General features: G+C 43.2%; 1 protein-coding gene across 1 annotated transcript in view; it reads right to left on the bottom strand.

Annotated features, from left to right (window-relative positions):
* Positions 1-1,056: 1,056 nt before the first annotated feature.
* The window catches only part of AHCY (adenosylhomocysteinase), a 28,863-nt gene continuing 13,952 nt past the window's right edge, over positions 1,057-15,967 (bottom strand). Inside the window, exons 6-10 of the mRNA XM_068419613.1 lie at positions 13,513-13,720; positions 12,591-12,678; positions 11,548-11,665; positions 5,079-5,273; positions 1,057-2,051 (exon numbers count right to left, since the gene is read on the bottom strand). Of these exons, the coding sequence (XP_068275714.1) occupies positions 1,920-2,051; positions 5,079-5,273; positions 11,548-11,665; positions 12,591-12,678; positions 13,513-13,720 (741 nt within the window). The 3' untranslated portion in view covers positions 1,057-1,919. The remainder of the gene's footprint in view (positions 2,052-5,078; positions 5,274-11,547; positions 11,666-12,590; positions 12,679-13,512; positions 13,721-15,967) is intronic.

Below are 15,967 nucleotides of genomic sequence, written 5' to 3'. Positions count from 1 at the left end.
TAGCCCTTTCATCTTATATTTCTGTGAGATCACAATTCTTTTGAGAATTGAGTCAAAAGTTTCTGGGTTAAGTATCAGACAACAGACCAACTCTTTGTTGGAGCGAGTCCAGAGGAGGGCGACCAAGCTGGGGAAGGGTCTGGAGGGTCTGACCTACAAGGAACAGCTGAGGGAGCTGGGGGTGTTTAGCCTGGAGAAGAGGAGGCTCAGAGGTGACCTTAGTGCAGTCTACAACTACCTGAAGGGAGGTTGTAGCGCAGTGGGAGTCGGCCTCTTCTCCCAGGCAACCAGCGATAGGACAAGAGGACACAGCCTCAAGCTTCGCCAGGGGAGGTTCAGGTTGGACATTAGGAAGCATTTCTTCTCAGCAAGGGTCATTAGCCATTGGAAGGGGCTGCCCAGGGAGGTGGTGGAGTCACCATCTCTGGAGGTGTTTAAGAAAAGCCTGGACATGGCACTTAGTGCCCTGGTCTAGTTGACATGGTGGTGTCAGGGCAATGGTTGGACTCAATGATCCCAGAGGGCTCTTCCAACCTGATTGATTCTGTGATTCTGTGAAAGTTGCATACTGAGCAACACCTTGTTTACTCATCCCCTTTTCTTCCCCTCCTCCAACAGTTCATACTCTACACCATCTGTTTTAGTTGCTCACTGCTATCCCACCTGGTGCTTGGACACAAATCTCAGAGTACTTCAAGCAAGTTTTAAGATCATACCAAACCTTTCATCTTCTTACATCCAGAAACAGAGGTGGCCTGCTGCATAACATTGACTGAAGTAGAGTTGCAAGAGAGGACTTCCATGACATATATGGAGATAAATGTGTGGCCAGAGAGGAAGAGTGTTTTTCCTGTAAGATTCAGCCCCTCAAACATTTAAATAACCTGAGGAGCAGCTTTTCCCAGCTCAAGTACATGATGCAGTCTAGCCACAGCACTGGCTTTTACCTGGAGGAAACCCCATGTGGATACATTAAATATTTTCAGTAGCTTAAGGATCACACAGAAGTAAGCAAATCCATGGCAAAACCCAAAGCATCTCACTATACAAAACAAGTCAGGCCACAGTCAGATCTTTAATAAAAGCACTTTGAGTCAGTGACAAACAAGATACAGCAGACATGACAACGCAGAAAAATCAAGTTGGGGGTGGAAGTGTGCTGCTGGTGTTTTCAGAGGATCAAACAAGGTCCCTAAACCTAACCATCCCCTCAGTGGCTTCTCCGCCATTCACAACACATCAGAAGGCTGCTGAAAGAAGTCACTCATGCCTCACACCCTCCTCAAGTTGGTATGGAAGAAGCATAGAAGGGTCTTTGTTCTGACCAAAACCCAGTAAATTAACCCAGAAAAAACAACGCAGCTCTCATCTCCAAGCAGGAGATCAAGTTGATTTTATAGGAAAGAGACCAAGCAATCTATACTGCTCCCTGCTTCCTCCAGTTTCACAACATGCACTTCAGCTAGGGCACCTTTGTGGAGAGAAGCCTGACACTGCCAGCCTCCTAATAGGATTCATCTAATTTGAGCAGGGCATGGCAAAAAGCGTCTCCCTGTAGAAACCGTTCCCCATCTTAATGGTTAGTCTGTTCAAAGAGGCTATCAGCCACATGTTTGACAAGACTATACATTTTAATTTAGCAATGTTCTGTCCTGCTCCCCTTACTGAGACATTAGGAGCCAATAAAAGGGGCACAGGATCCTTTTCACCATAACATTAGCTAAGTAACCATTTCTAACTCCAAGAGTCAGAGTGATCCTCTTTCACTAATAAATAAGGACCTGAAGCTCCCTTGGTAAGGGGAGGGGTTCTGCAGCACTGAGAGGAGTATGGCAAAGGGCTTGTTCTCAGAAGACCAGCACACACAAGCTTTGGAAGGTTGTATCCCTGCACTTTGGTCTTTGGGTAGTGCCACCTGCTCAGTATCTGTAGTGGTCTGGCTTGAATGGCCCATCTCTTGATAAGCCTAGGTATTTGGCTTGCTTGTCACTCAGCTTCGTCAGCTTCACACACAGTTTATCCAGATGAGCAGCAGCCACAGCTTCATCCAGCTGGAAAACAAAACATTGAGATAAGAATATTAGCAGAACAGCGTCCTGTTAAGTTCAGGAAGTCACAGTCAATAGTGAGAAATTAATATGTGAAAACCAATAGCAGCCCCAAGGAGGGCGTAACAGACTGACACAGATGAACAGTGAGACAGCTCTTTTCCTGCCAACATACCTCATCTGCTTGAGTGCACAGGCATCTGGTTTGAGTACAGAGCTGCGATCAGATGGAAAAGCCCCATGCTTTTGAGGGAGTCAAGCTTAAGTGAGACAACTTTTATTATATAAAGCCCATTTCAATCTCATTTACACACTCTCATCCATCCAACAAGTAAATAACAGATATCAAATTATACAGAGATAAGAATATCCAGTTTGGTAGAATGGTAAAGCCCCAGTCATGTTTCCACTACAAAGACACATGGACATACCAGATTATCATGTTAGAATTTTAGATCAGTTCTAATACTGGAAAAAAAAAAAATCTCCTTTCCAAATATCCCATCTTAGGGGTACATGTACTAAGAAATTCATTACAGAATCACTAATTCAGCAAGAACACTAGTATCTATTGGCATTATCTTCATGAAGACAAAAGCCAAGATGGGCTGTAGGACATAGGGCTCAGAAATGCTGATATATTTTCTTTATCCCAGAGGTGTCAGGCAGACATGCAAACTCAAGGGATTGAAAAATGTGTGAAGTTAGAAGACAGTTAAGTGCTACAGGAGATAGGTACAGAAGATTCAGAAAACAAACCATAAAATGGCAAACTAGTTATGTCAGAGGGGAATGGACAGTCGTAAAGGACATTCAAAGACAGAAGGGACAGCACTAAGAAGGGACTGGGTGCTGCAGAGTTACAACAGGAGGACAAGTTTGACCACCATTTGTATTCCTGCAAAACACAAGTAATCATTGCTAAGGAAGCAGATATAAGGCAAGTCTAAATTCCAGCAGCACAGGAAAGACTGGCGATATTTCCCCCATACTAGTTAAACAGATGTGAAAGGTTACAATATATTTGAAGGGCAATAAATCAACAAAACAATCAAGGGCCAGATCTTCAGCTTGTGTGAACCAGCATGTCCTAAAGGATTCAATAACTAGTCTTAGATTTCCCACTCCAATGGAGTGTGGTAACAAGCAACTACTCTGAAGCAATCCCATTGTAACGAACCAGGTAAAAAGCTACATCTGTACAGAGTATAATTCACTGCAGCTCAACCTGCTCATAGTAGAGCTGCCAACGTCTCTTGAGAACCAACACAGCCAAAAGATGTACAAGACAATTAAAAACATAAGATGAAGTGGTTGAGGAATGTGGAAATGAACCTTGAAAGCTACTGAACACTACATGAGAGTCAGGAAAATCACAAAAGAAAGAAAAGCTAACTGGAAGGACTGTGTTTCAAACAGTAACAAGTATTTAAGCTTAGTAGATCCTGACAGGAAAAAAAAAGAGGGTTAAAAATTGAATGTATATCTGGTTGACTAGACTGACATGTGAAGGTCTGATAGGTGCACTTCCAGCAAGCGTCCACAAAGTCAGATGAAGGTAAGTTGACATTCTTACCTAAAAATCACATAGCTGAGTATAAGGATGGACAGATTTGGTGCCAAGAACATGGACACAACAGTTTGTCTAGATTTCCGGGAACACACATTGCAGAAACGTGTGCATGTTTGTAATAGCTGATCATCAAAGCGATATTCTTGCAGTCAAAGAAAGTGCAATGTAAGGTACTTGGTAATTCTTAAATTTTACATTTCGACCTCAAAGCTATAGACAGAACAAGGAAAGATACTAGCCAGAAAATTACCAGATAAAGCTCTTCTGCCCATCTTTTGTTGGGTCTGACAAGGCAACTGCTTTGTTCTTTGAAATTCTCTACAAAGCACAGAGGGCAAAAAGAGCATTTTGTCACAGCATATGAACCTGAAAAGATCACTGCCATATGCTCCACTAACATGCAACTCCATTTGTAACTAATTGATCTGGGCCTTACTTCTCATTCCCAGTTCAAGTATGCTTACTCAAAATTGTTATTCAGGAAGAGGACGAAGCCACATTTTATTAGTAACATCAGACTATTATTTTCAAGAGAATTGTCAACAAAACCTTTCCTTTGAAGATGATTATATGTCAGCTTGCTGATCAACTCCTACATTGTACTTCTGGTATGCTTTGCTTGATCATCAACGGATGGTTTTGGAAGCTTAAGTCCTTCACCAAACACTTCATAAGTAAGCCCAAACATACACATTTACTTCCCAAGTGAAAAGTATTTTCACATTTAGTCTCACACCTGGTTGTAGCCCAAAGGCAGTGGGATTTAACTCCAGCATCTCTTTCAATGACTGTCGCAAATTCTCAGGCTTGTTTTGGAAAATTAATACCAGGTTAGTTTTACAAAAGAAATTTGCAAGTTGTGACATGATGCAGATTTTTCCAAGAACAAAGAATGCAGAGAGAAGTTTAAAGGGAAACCTGAGGGAATCTGTCATTAGTATTTTGTGAAGCTATTAGGACCAGATTGTAATAAGCTCTGCTCAGGTGCAAATGGGACCCAGACTATCAACAACAGTAAAAGCGATTCCTAGTTTCACTCCAGCTTCATCTCTGCCCCACTAGACTTTGCTGCTGAATAGGCATGTGAAAGGTTGCTGTCAATGCTGATGTTCAGCAGAAGGAACAAGCTGGTTGGGAGAAACTCCCTGACTACCCTGAGGCAGCACAGGGCTGCCCAGCATCTTAGGGAAGAGCCCCAGGTCAAGCCAAAAAGTGACTGAACATTCCTATTGCGTGTGATAGACAAGTCCCAGTTTCGCACAACAGGTTAGCCACCAAAACCAGCCCACTTTAGGCTCAGTACGACCAAAGCCAAGCATTCACTGAGGCACAGAAGCTCCTTGCAATAACATCATTCAGTAGGAAAATTAACTCAAGCACAAACGAAACAAATCTACATGATCACATCTGAAGTTGGCTTCCTCACCAGCTTGCATCTTTCTGCTATTCTAACTCACCTTCTTTGGCAGGAAATGGACTCCGACAGAGTATTTGTCACTATTGGTCCACAGCTCGATCTGTGCCAGCACCTGGTTGGTGAAGGAGTTGCTCATAACAAAGCTAGGGTGACCCATGGCGCAGCCCAGGTTGACCAGTCGGCCCTCCGCCAGCAGTATAATGTGACGGCCATTCCTCAGGGTATAGCGATCCACCTGGGTGGGAAAAAGCAGGAGCAGTGCGATGTCAGAAGAAAGAGAGCATTTGAAATCATGCAGAGCTTGGTGGGCTTTCTTCTCACATCAACAATTCAGCAGTGGGCTTGCAACACAGACTTTGATTACAACTGAGACACCCCTCCCTCAATTCCCAGAGTGTTTGCAAAGCCTGTAGCTCTTCTGGATTTCGCACAACACGAATCTTAGCATCTGCTTCATATTTAAGCAGTTATCCAGTTCTGGTTTTCCCACGTGCATGTTGTCTCAGGTGGCTGTGGTGGGGAGCATGCTGCTAGCAGTAAAATGCAGTTCTTATATGCCTAAATGTAAGAACTGGTGTGGAGAGACAGGAGAGAAGAGTGAACACCTCTGCATGCAACAGTCCAGTGCCTTTGCATCTACCACAGGGGGAAGAGCCAGAGTCCTCAGCCTGCTGAAGCTGCTCCCCTGTAACCCTTCCCACTTCTGTAAGACCAATGCTTTACAGTACAATAAACAGCTGGCCCAGCTTCTGGTGTACCCTCCTTTGCTCTCGGGGGGCCAAAGACATGATCCTCCACTCAGACTGATCTCCAGTCTATGCTGGCAACAACAAGACTCTGCACACAGAATCAAATCTCAGATGGGCTAAGTAGACAGGTCTTCAGCTATATGAGAGAGTCCCACACAATCCAGAAGATAATGTCAATATGTGCATCAACTGTCTGGGCCAGATTGGGCTCCTACAATGTTAAAGTTAACTCTGCTTCTCCTTTCCACCAGTCACTAGCTCTTCTCTCTCCTGTCTTCACCCCTGTAGGAGGTTACAATATTAAAGCCCAGAAAGAAATGCCAATATGGCCTGTAAGTTACAAGAATATTCAGTATTCACTGGTATTTATTGCTCATGTCACACCAGGCACCTGGGAGTAGAGCAAACCTTTGGGAAGACTTAAAAAATAATCAATGACCAACTTTGACAAAAGTTAATGCTTTAGACAAGTCCATTTATCTTATGCTGTCACAGCACAGCAACTGTGAAAGACCTAAAAGGGTCCCTCCCCACAGCTGTATTTATACTTCTAGTCTCAAAAGTTATTTCATATGAAACAAAACACATGACACTTTGTTTTATTCTTAAAGCTTTGCCCTGTTAAAAGCCATGTGGGATGAAGCTTTAACTGTAACAATAGAGTCTTCTGAAAAAAAATCTTTGTGCAGGTCCTTAGCAGAGATGTAACACATAAACCAATAGAAACTATTTTACTAGAATGGGTATTTTGCCTTCAGAGCAGGTCTGTGTCTCCACCTGTCTTCCCAGCTATGCTTCAATCACAGCACTATTTTCTACTTCTTGGGTTCACATAACAGGTTATTATGTTTTCAGCACAACATATGCAGACAGTAACCACCTCAAACAGAAGCCCTAAATAACATTCTTAATTTCTCCTGTCCAAGAGCAGTATAGCAAGGTAGGGTTAGTAAGAATGCTCTCCACTGAGCAGCTGCAATATTTCTTATGGATGCTGATTCTCCATTGTGGACCACCAGTGACAGTGCTCAGTCCACCCCAAAAATACCGTATGGGCTATCATAAGATTATAGGAGGAAGTAATGAAACAAAGGAGGAAGCAGCCAGAAAGCAAAACACAAAAAGCCCTGAGAACAGCTACAATTTTACTTATATTAAACATTATATATACAGATTAAACTACTACAAGGTAGCAGTTAAGTTGCATTTCAGTTTGGAAGTCTGAATAGGGTGGCTTAGGCGTCAAAATATTAAATCCATATAATATCCACATAGGTTGCACCTGGATAGCTGCTGGCTTGTGCATGGAATCACATACCTTTGGCAATCCACTGACACGACTCATCCAATGCACAGGGTAACACAGAGAATGCAAATTAATGTCTTTGCACAGAAATAAATACAAAATAGTAGTGGTACCAGCAGAGGCTTAAGTCAGTACTATGGAAACACACCTCATCTATGGGCATATAAACAGGCTGATTTATAAGCTCAAGAAATTGCTACAGAAGTAGAATTCAAGTTATCCAAGCAGTAAGTTCATCTCCACACTTCCACAAATGCCTCCTCCCTTTCCCCATTGGCATTTAGCTTGCTCTGGACTTTCTCACTGCTGTGCACTTCCCTCCCCACATGATACACAAATAACTTATTTTCAGTTCTGATCCCACTCTGACCTTTCCGTCCTGCCTAGAGTTGAGCCTGTGCTATACGTCAGACTAACACCAGAACACAGCTGAGCAGGACTGTGGTGCAAACCCATACTCAAAACAACCTGCCAGCTTTTCTATAATAAGCCTATTTCCTCCTTAACTGTTCTTTGAAAGGAACAGACGGGTGAGAATCGCACAATGAGACGTTTTCCTTTCCCAAGTATTAAACATTTCTTACACCAGCTCACCACTTGTAAGTGGAGGCCATATGGTAACTGAAAACTACCATGTTGGACACTTTTACAATTACTCTGTACCTCTAGCTGAAGTCTAGCAACTCTCAGCTCTGGTATTAATCCTCTGATCAAGAGACAGATGTCTTCATAGGAGGTCAGAGATTTTTGATCTTGTACTATATTCTCCTCCCTGCTACAGGATATAGAAAAAAGCTGCCAGGTCTTAGTAAAAATCTGAATATTTAGAGTTAGTACTTGGTATTATAAGACATAGGATACCTCACTCAGAACACCGACGTGAAAAAACATATGTTATTCTAAGGATAAGTGCAAGATCTCACCTTTAACACAGGACTGACCTCTCCTTGAGGCTCATAAAAGACTGGGGACAAGATGACCACAGAAGTGTTCCTTTGATGAATCTGAGCAACAAAACTGAGAAACCAGCAATGGCCTAAGTGGCAAACTGAAAATTTCCTTCCCAGATTTCAGTGTAACAGCAATTCTATCAATTATTGTAATGACTCACTGCTGCCCTGGGAAAGGTCCCAACACATGCAGATGAATTCCCAGGCAGGTGGTGAGGGACAGAAGCTGCAGGATACCTCCTGGGAGCTTGTTTCTAAACCAAAAGTTAATGGATGTCCTGGGAGAGTTAAGCAATTTCAGCAACTGTCTACTCAATGCCTTTTAATTTGTTTCAAGCATGAAATTTGGGGCTCTAAAGTCACATTTTGCCTCCCAGTCCTGCCTCTCCCCCTTTCGAAACGAGTAAGCTTTTAGGGTGTGTATTAGTCCACTCCTGCTCAGTTGCCTGTGGCAATCAGGCACAGAGAACAAAAATGAAGAATAATGAAGCTTTTACACAGCAGAATTTGTCCACGTAACACCTGCACAGCAGGCACCTCCTTACCTTGTCATGCAGGTCTGAAGTCTTTAGGACACAGAATGGAGCATAGGGGTATACCACTAGCACAGTGTAGCTACATACAGCATTAAATACACCAATACAGAGTCCAACTGCAGACTTAAACTAGTTAACAGGGCTTCAGATTCACTGCTAGAAGTCAACAAAACCCAAGTACTAACCTGAGTCAGGGACCAGCTTTTATTTGGCTTGGCAACGTACACATCTATAGGCCATCCTCACTTCAAACATGTGGAATGGCCACGTAAGATCAGATTGACCTCTAGGTACATCCCATCTCCAGTGGTAACCAGCAGATGGGCAAGGAAAAGTACAAGAACAGCCCAAGAGTAAAGTGCTGTTTCCCCCAGTAAATCCTCTCAGCTTCAGCCATCTGTGCATCAAGTTGAGACAGAGGTGGTCCGTTACGGCTGCCAGAAACGCCTTTTACAAACTTTAGCTAATGACTTTTAAGCAAACACACCCATGGCACCCACAGCATGCTGGGCAGCTACTTTCAGAGCTCTGTGAGCAGGTATCTCCTTTGCATCCCTCTGAACATCCTGCTTGCAACAGCAGCAGTTATTATAACAGACCAGAGAGATTCAGGGTAGGAGGCAGGTCTTCAGCTTTAAACCATGTGGATGACCTTGACCCTCATTCCATCCTTTCACAGAATCACAGAATCAACCAGGTTGGAAGAGCCCTCTGGGATCATCGAGTCCAACCATTGCCCTGACACCACCATGTCAACTAGACCAGGGCACTAAGTGCCATGTCCAGTCTTTTCTTAAACACATCCAGAGATGGTGACTCCACCACCTCCCTGGGCAGCCCCTTCCAATGGCTAATGACCCTTGCTGAGAAGAAATTCTTCCTAATGTCCAACCTGAACCTCCCTTGGCGAAGCTTGAGGCTGTGTCCTCTTGTCCTATCGCTAGTTGCCCAGGAGAAGAGGCCAACTCCCACTTCACTACAACCTCCCTTCAGGTAGTTGTAGATTGCAATAAGGTCACCTCAGAGCCTCCTCTTCTCCAGGCTAAACAACCCCAGCTCCCTCAGCTGTTCCTCGTAGGTCAGACCCTCCAGACCCTTCCCCAGCTTGGTCGCCCTCCTCTGGACTCGCTCCAACACCTCAACATCTTTCTTGAAGTGCGGGGCCCAGAACTGGACACAGTACTCAAGGTGCGGCCTCACCAGTGCTGAGTACAGAGGGACGATTACCTTTTGAGAAGGTAATACTCAGGTTTTAAACAGAAACTTGTTAGTTTTCATACCTTGGACAAGACTGCATCTCATTGTACCTAATACATCTGTGACAGACTGGCTCCTTCAACACAGAGTACAAAAAGAAAAAGGGACTACTACCTCTGCCAACAGTGACAATTTTTCATATGGACTTTAAGAGCCATGTTCAATAGCCATATGCAAGTAGTTTGTATGTTACCATAATAAAATCCAGTCTAGCCTCTGATGTTTACTTTTTGAGCAGTCCCAGTTTTAGTTTTAAAACCCAAGCTACCAGAAAGCAAGCAGCTAGCTGCAGGCTCCTCTAGGACAAGAGCTGTTGAGCAAAGTCAGCTCCACACTAAGGCCATGAGCAAGAACAGACTTGAATGTAGTGAGAACTTCAAGGTATAACTTCATACCTAGCTGAGCCCATGTAGAGTGTCCCAGCAGCAAACAAGGCACTGAAAAGACTCTCACAACTGCTTAATAAGAGTTTGATGTGGGTGGCCAATAAGCCACAGGGGAGTTATAAAAATTGGAGGGCAGATTGAGATCTACTAAGACACATGCTGGGGGGTGTGGTTTTTAAAAAAGTAGAAAATCTGTCCCAGAATCCTGATATCAGCATGCACACTCCCTCTTTAAAAGGTAACTAGAAGTCCCAGGCCAAGTCAGACAAAGCCTGGTTTGCTTTAGGTGATGTTCTCCCTCAACGCTGATGTTACAAAACAGTTTGATTTAGTTTCGTTTTGTTTCTCTGCTTTAGGGGACGCAGCTGAAAAGTTTTTAGATCCCTATCTTCCTGTGTAGCTACAGCCATAGCTTGAAGTAAATACATGGTGGGAATGAAAGCTGAGCAAGGATAAAACATCTCGCCTTGTCTGCCCACGCATAGACTTCTGGTCTACACAGGTTTCTAAAATGAAGCCACTAAGTCTGCAAGAAAAGTCTGAGTTTGGCAGAGCTCCAGATAGGCTTTCCTGAGGCTTGAATCTCCGAGTAAAAAAAAAATATGCTTTGAAAACAAAGAGGTGCGAGTTTTTCCAAACCTTGACAGAATCCCAGAATACATTCCCTTGAGATTCACTCTGGCACCCTGCACCAGGATCAAGATTGTTCTGGTGCAGAGTGGTACAAGAGCAAGCAGCTTCCTAAGAGGAAATTCAGATCAGCCACCAGGCAATCCATGGGCTCTGTTCTTAAGAAGTTTTATACAGTCCCTCATGGTCTGTTCTGTATTCATCATCTAACTTGCTTTTTGAAACTGAGTTATGGCATTGTTTTCAGCTGGGGGCTATCAAAGAAAGCCCATTTCCATACCTCTTCACCATACCCTAAACAAAGCTGACTTCCTGTACAGAATGAACTTGATGCAATTAATTGTCTACACAGCCACCACTAAGGGGTAAGGTCCTGTTTGTCAAGGAAGCAGGAACACATGGAGATAGATGCATCCATACCAGGCACCTCTCGTCAGAGACCATGTTGTACACTCAGACACTGACTGGAAACAACTGCTTTAATACCAACACAAGAATATGAAGGGCAGCTTGTTCCCGGTTAATCGGGGAAAAGCAGAGCAGAATCTGCATTCTAATCAGCCCAGAGCAACACTGGCTCCCCAGAAAGCTAGAAACACGAAGTACCTGAAGAGAAATACCCCCGTTTCTGAAAACAGACACCGAGTAGCTATTGCTTCTTTCTAGCAGGAGAGCTTGTACAAGGGCTGTCTCACCTGAGGTTTAACATTCACTGCCTCTACTGCATTTTCATTCAGCCACTTTGCATCAACTTCCACATCAAAATGGCCAATATTACACACTATGGCATCATCCTTCATCTGCTCAAAGTGCCTGCAAAAAGAAAGTTATATCAGAAGTTAATGCACAAAAAAGTTTTTCTTCTTCAGCACCAGAAGATGCTCTGGTCCACAGCTCTGCTCAAGGAGAAATGAAAAGCCCCTGGCTCACTGACTGCATTTGACTCTCACAAGATGTGTGGGTCTGGTAATCTTCCAGACATGTGAAGTCTACTGGAAAAAACAACTCTCAAGCTTCTAGGAAAAGACACTTCCCAAGGATATAAGAGGTTATTGGAGAGAAAATATTTTCCCAGTATAGAAAGTAGAACTGTTCTGTTTAATTGGTCAAAACTGAAATACCTGCAGTTATTCTCTTTCCTACACAGAAGAAATAATTTTCTTCATGACTTTAAAAGTTTCCAGCAGTTTTACATCTCTGGAGACTTAATTGCCTTATCTCCTCCCACTTAATCTGATCTTCCACTACAACATGTATAATCACAATGGCAAAGATAGGAATGAGTTGGTGTAGAGCGGAGGGGCTATAAATTGAGACCTAAGAAGTGATACAAAAAAGCTGCAGGGCCATTTGAGAACAGGCTATATTCAAGTCTGCTATGTGTACCCACAGATGGAATCACTTTCAACATTTACCTACCTCTTCTTCTGTTCACATTTATCTGTCCTAACACAGAATTCAGCCCTGACACTCTCATTCTCCAGAAGTCTACCTATCCACCTACACCTTTTGTTTCTCCATCATTACATGCTGTAAGACAGGAACAATGGCAATGTGGCAACATCCAACAGAACTGAAAGACCAAAGCCCCAATTTCTAACTAAACTGATGCTAAATTCTGACATCCAGAAATGAGACTGCGTGCTAACCCTCACCACACTGCGGACAAGTTATGATTATATTTAAAAAAAAAAACTGTACAGGTGTTCTTTCACTAAAGCAAGTGGGTAGATCATACCTGCCCTGAACAATGTCAGTGCAGCCAGTGGTGGTAACAAAGATATTGCCTTCTTTGCAGGCCTCCTCCATGGTCGTAACTTCATAACCTGAAAAGAGAAAATGTTATTCCTCTACCCAACCATCAGCACTTATTAAAAAATGGGCTACAATATTACAGGTAGAAAAGTACAGAGAAAGAATGAGTAAGAGAAATCTGTGCCAACACCTGACCTATGGAGGATGCAAGGGACATACTTGTCTTACTAAATACCAACATAGCATAAAAATTTCTATTCCTCACCTGTTTCCAATCTGTAGATCTATACATTCAATGTCTTGCATCCATAGGTGTGGTATGTGGCACAGCACGTTTCAAGGGGTCAAGTTTGCAAGGGAAAGTGCACCCACACCACCTGCAGGTTCTAGTCAGGTATGAATAGAAATGGGATAAACTGGTACTAAGAAGCAGTTACATGAGGCACACACAGAAGAGAAGGGGCACAGCTTCCAGAGCATGCCGTGAGCACAGCTGGAAAGGCAGAGAGCACAGCATTGCTCTCCAAAAATATCTACTGAAGGTAAGGCCTGGTGTTTTACTGGGGAGATATTATAGCAAAGTCTTAACCCACACTGGAGGTTAGAGTTGCACAACTTGAAGATAATGAACCCATTCAAAACCAGGCTTCCAGCATTATGAAATGGGAGCCTTACCCCAGTATGGTCTCTATATCCTTGACTCCAAATGTGTCTTCAAGGCCTATACTAACTTCCCTAACCATGAGGAAAGAATTCCTACAGTTAAACTGGAGTCACCTCTACCTCAACAGGGACATGGCTGAAACCCACTGAAGCTTTCTTGGCCAACTATCATTTATTGCTCTACACTGACATGCAGAGACCCCATCAAATGCATTAATTTCTACATCTCCTTCAGTTCTCACCTTCCATGGCTGCCTGCAATGCGTTGATGGGATCGATTTCAGTGATGATGACTCTGGCTCCAAAGCTCCGCAGGGCCTGAGCGCAGCCTTTGCCCACATCCCCGTAACCTGCCACAACTGCCACTTTTCCAGCAATCATGACATCTGTAGCACGTTTGATGCCATCGATGAGGGACTCTCTGCAACCATAAAGGTTATCAAACTTGCTCTGAGGAAGAAAAAGGAGAAATTTCAGAACAGATGAAAGTCACTCAAGTAAAAATGGATTTATACACAGTACTACAAACCAGGAGGCTGACAGTCAGCTAAATACCTTAACCACAGTGAGGGATGGGAAGAACGTAGCCTGGTTTGATGGTTTTATTTATCCCGTTTCAATCCTTATAGTTATACCAGATACAGGCTTCAGCACACCCCTGGTGAGAAGCATTTCGTAAATGTTTTGTCTACTGACTAGGGCTTGGATATGTTAAAAGCTTGTTAGAGGTAACCTGAATTTATCAAGTAAAAGCACAAACAATTCTTGCATACAGAGGTAGGTCCAAGTTTCTTAAGCAGTTCTCTGCTGCTGTTTATCAGACAAGGAACTGAACCAAGTGCCACAGGTAGGCAAAACACACCAGCAGAATATCTGGCCAATTAGTTAGCACATATTCTTATCTTTGCAAGACACATGCACCCTGCAGCAGCAGCAAGTTGCCCACATCAACCATGAGAAATTGGTTCCTGCAGCCCAGGAAGATCAAAATCATGTCTTCCCCCAGGAACACCAACACCGCCAGACCTTACCACTGCTCAGATCTAGAAAAATCCAGCAAGTAGCCATTCATAATACTGGTCACTGCAACCAAGAACCCCTGGATTTCATCTCCTAATGCCCCATCGCATAGCATCCTCCTACTGTAACATTAACACATGAGCTTAACGGCCAGACCTCCAGATCAAAATTCCTCTGCTAAGTCAGATGTCACAGTACTCCACCTGAACATCTTCCTAAACTCAGAAACACATATTGCTGTACTGATTTTTGTAATGCTTCCTCTTTTTCTCCTTGGGCCCTTTGTTTTGGATGGGAGGGTGGGCTGTATAAACAGATTTGATTATCTGAAGAGTTACAGAAGCCAAGAATTTTAAAAAATCCAGCTACCAAAGTTGTGCTATGCTGCCTAAGGCAAGGGTATAAAGAACCTGCCATTCACAGCAAAATTCTGGTCTCAAAGCCTGCCCTGTGCTTTCTACAGCCTAGGGTCACCAATCATTCTTGCTTTCACTTAACACAGGTAGCACTGTCTGCTATAAGCAATCTTAAAGACCACATACCTAGATGTGAGTAGGGGCACTGATCTTTCAAATGGGACCTACCTTGCAGCTATAGCTGGTGCCATCTAGCACGTGTAGGATGTTAGAGTTTGGGTTTCAATATACAGCTTACAACTGTAAAATTTTTATAATTAAAAAAATGCAAAGTCCATACATAAAAATGTTGCAGCTCTAACTCCAATGCATTATCCAAGCAAGTTACAAGTATAGTGGCACACCGACCGCCCCAAGCCTCGGAAGCTGGCCAAGGACTAATGTGTAAGAAGTTATACTCCAGATCCAGAGGTTCCTGACTCAGTGCCTGTAAGTCTTATCACAGGCAGATTTGCCATTAATATTTCAGAAAATTTATGTTACCTATCCTTCAAATTCCAAAGATAGTGCCAGTTGGTAGTCCTTTTTTCTAGTCCTCCAGTAGATTTTCCATGCAGTATAAGCCTTCTTATAGAGGGAAACAGCACGGTCAGATTTGATTCCTCATCACCAAATCCCCCAATCGCAGTCAAAGCCTTTCAGGTGTCTGTGCATTCCCACGCAGGCAAAGCAGCAGAGTGCCAGATGCAGACATATGTCCCACGCAAAAATACATTTGAGTGGCAGGAGGGAAGAACCGAAGTGGATGCTGCCTGCCTTCTCACTCCAAATACTACTATAGGAACTTGGCACCAAGTGAAAATATCAAACTGGGAGAGCAGAATTTACCAGCTCAGTTGTGTGTCTTCCTGGAGATCTGTAACTGTGGTTAGTACAAATCTTTTACTACATAAATACCAAACAGTACTTGAAAATAAGCACTTGTTTGGCACTAGAATAAAGTGAGCTCAACCCAAATCCACTCAACATCTGAATTTCCAAATCTACTAAACAGTATTAATAGTTATTATGCAGGAGGTACAAATCTAGGTGAAAAGGATGCAGAGAAACAAGCTGCTTCTGAGATCAAATGGATTCCAGCCCACTCGATATGAAACAAAAATGCCACATGTATCTTTGTGAGCAGAAAGGAGATACTCTTCAGACAGCAAACTGCAGGGAAAGCAGGCCAAATAGTGAGAACTGCCATGGCCAACAGGATAATGTTAGTATGGTAACTTGAAATAGATTTAGCAACTAGATTTAAAAGACATCCAGATAC

The sequence above is a fragment of the Nyctibius grandis genome, chromosome 28 (genome assembly GCF_013368605.1).
Source record: "Nyctibius grandis isolate bNycGra1 chromosome 28, bNycGra1.pri, whole genome shotgun sequence".
Classification (NCBI taxonomy): domain Eukaryota; kingdom Metazoa; phylum Chordata; class Aves; order Nyctibiiformes; family Nyctibiidae; genus Nyctibius; species Nyctibius grandis.
Note: the sequence above shows the minus strand (reverse complement) of the source record. Positions and strands in the feature narration are given on the sequence as shown.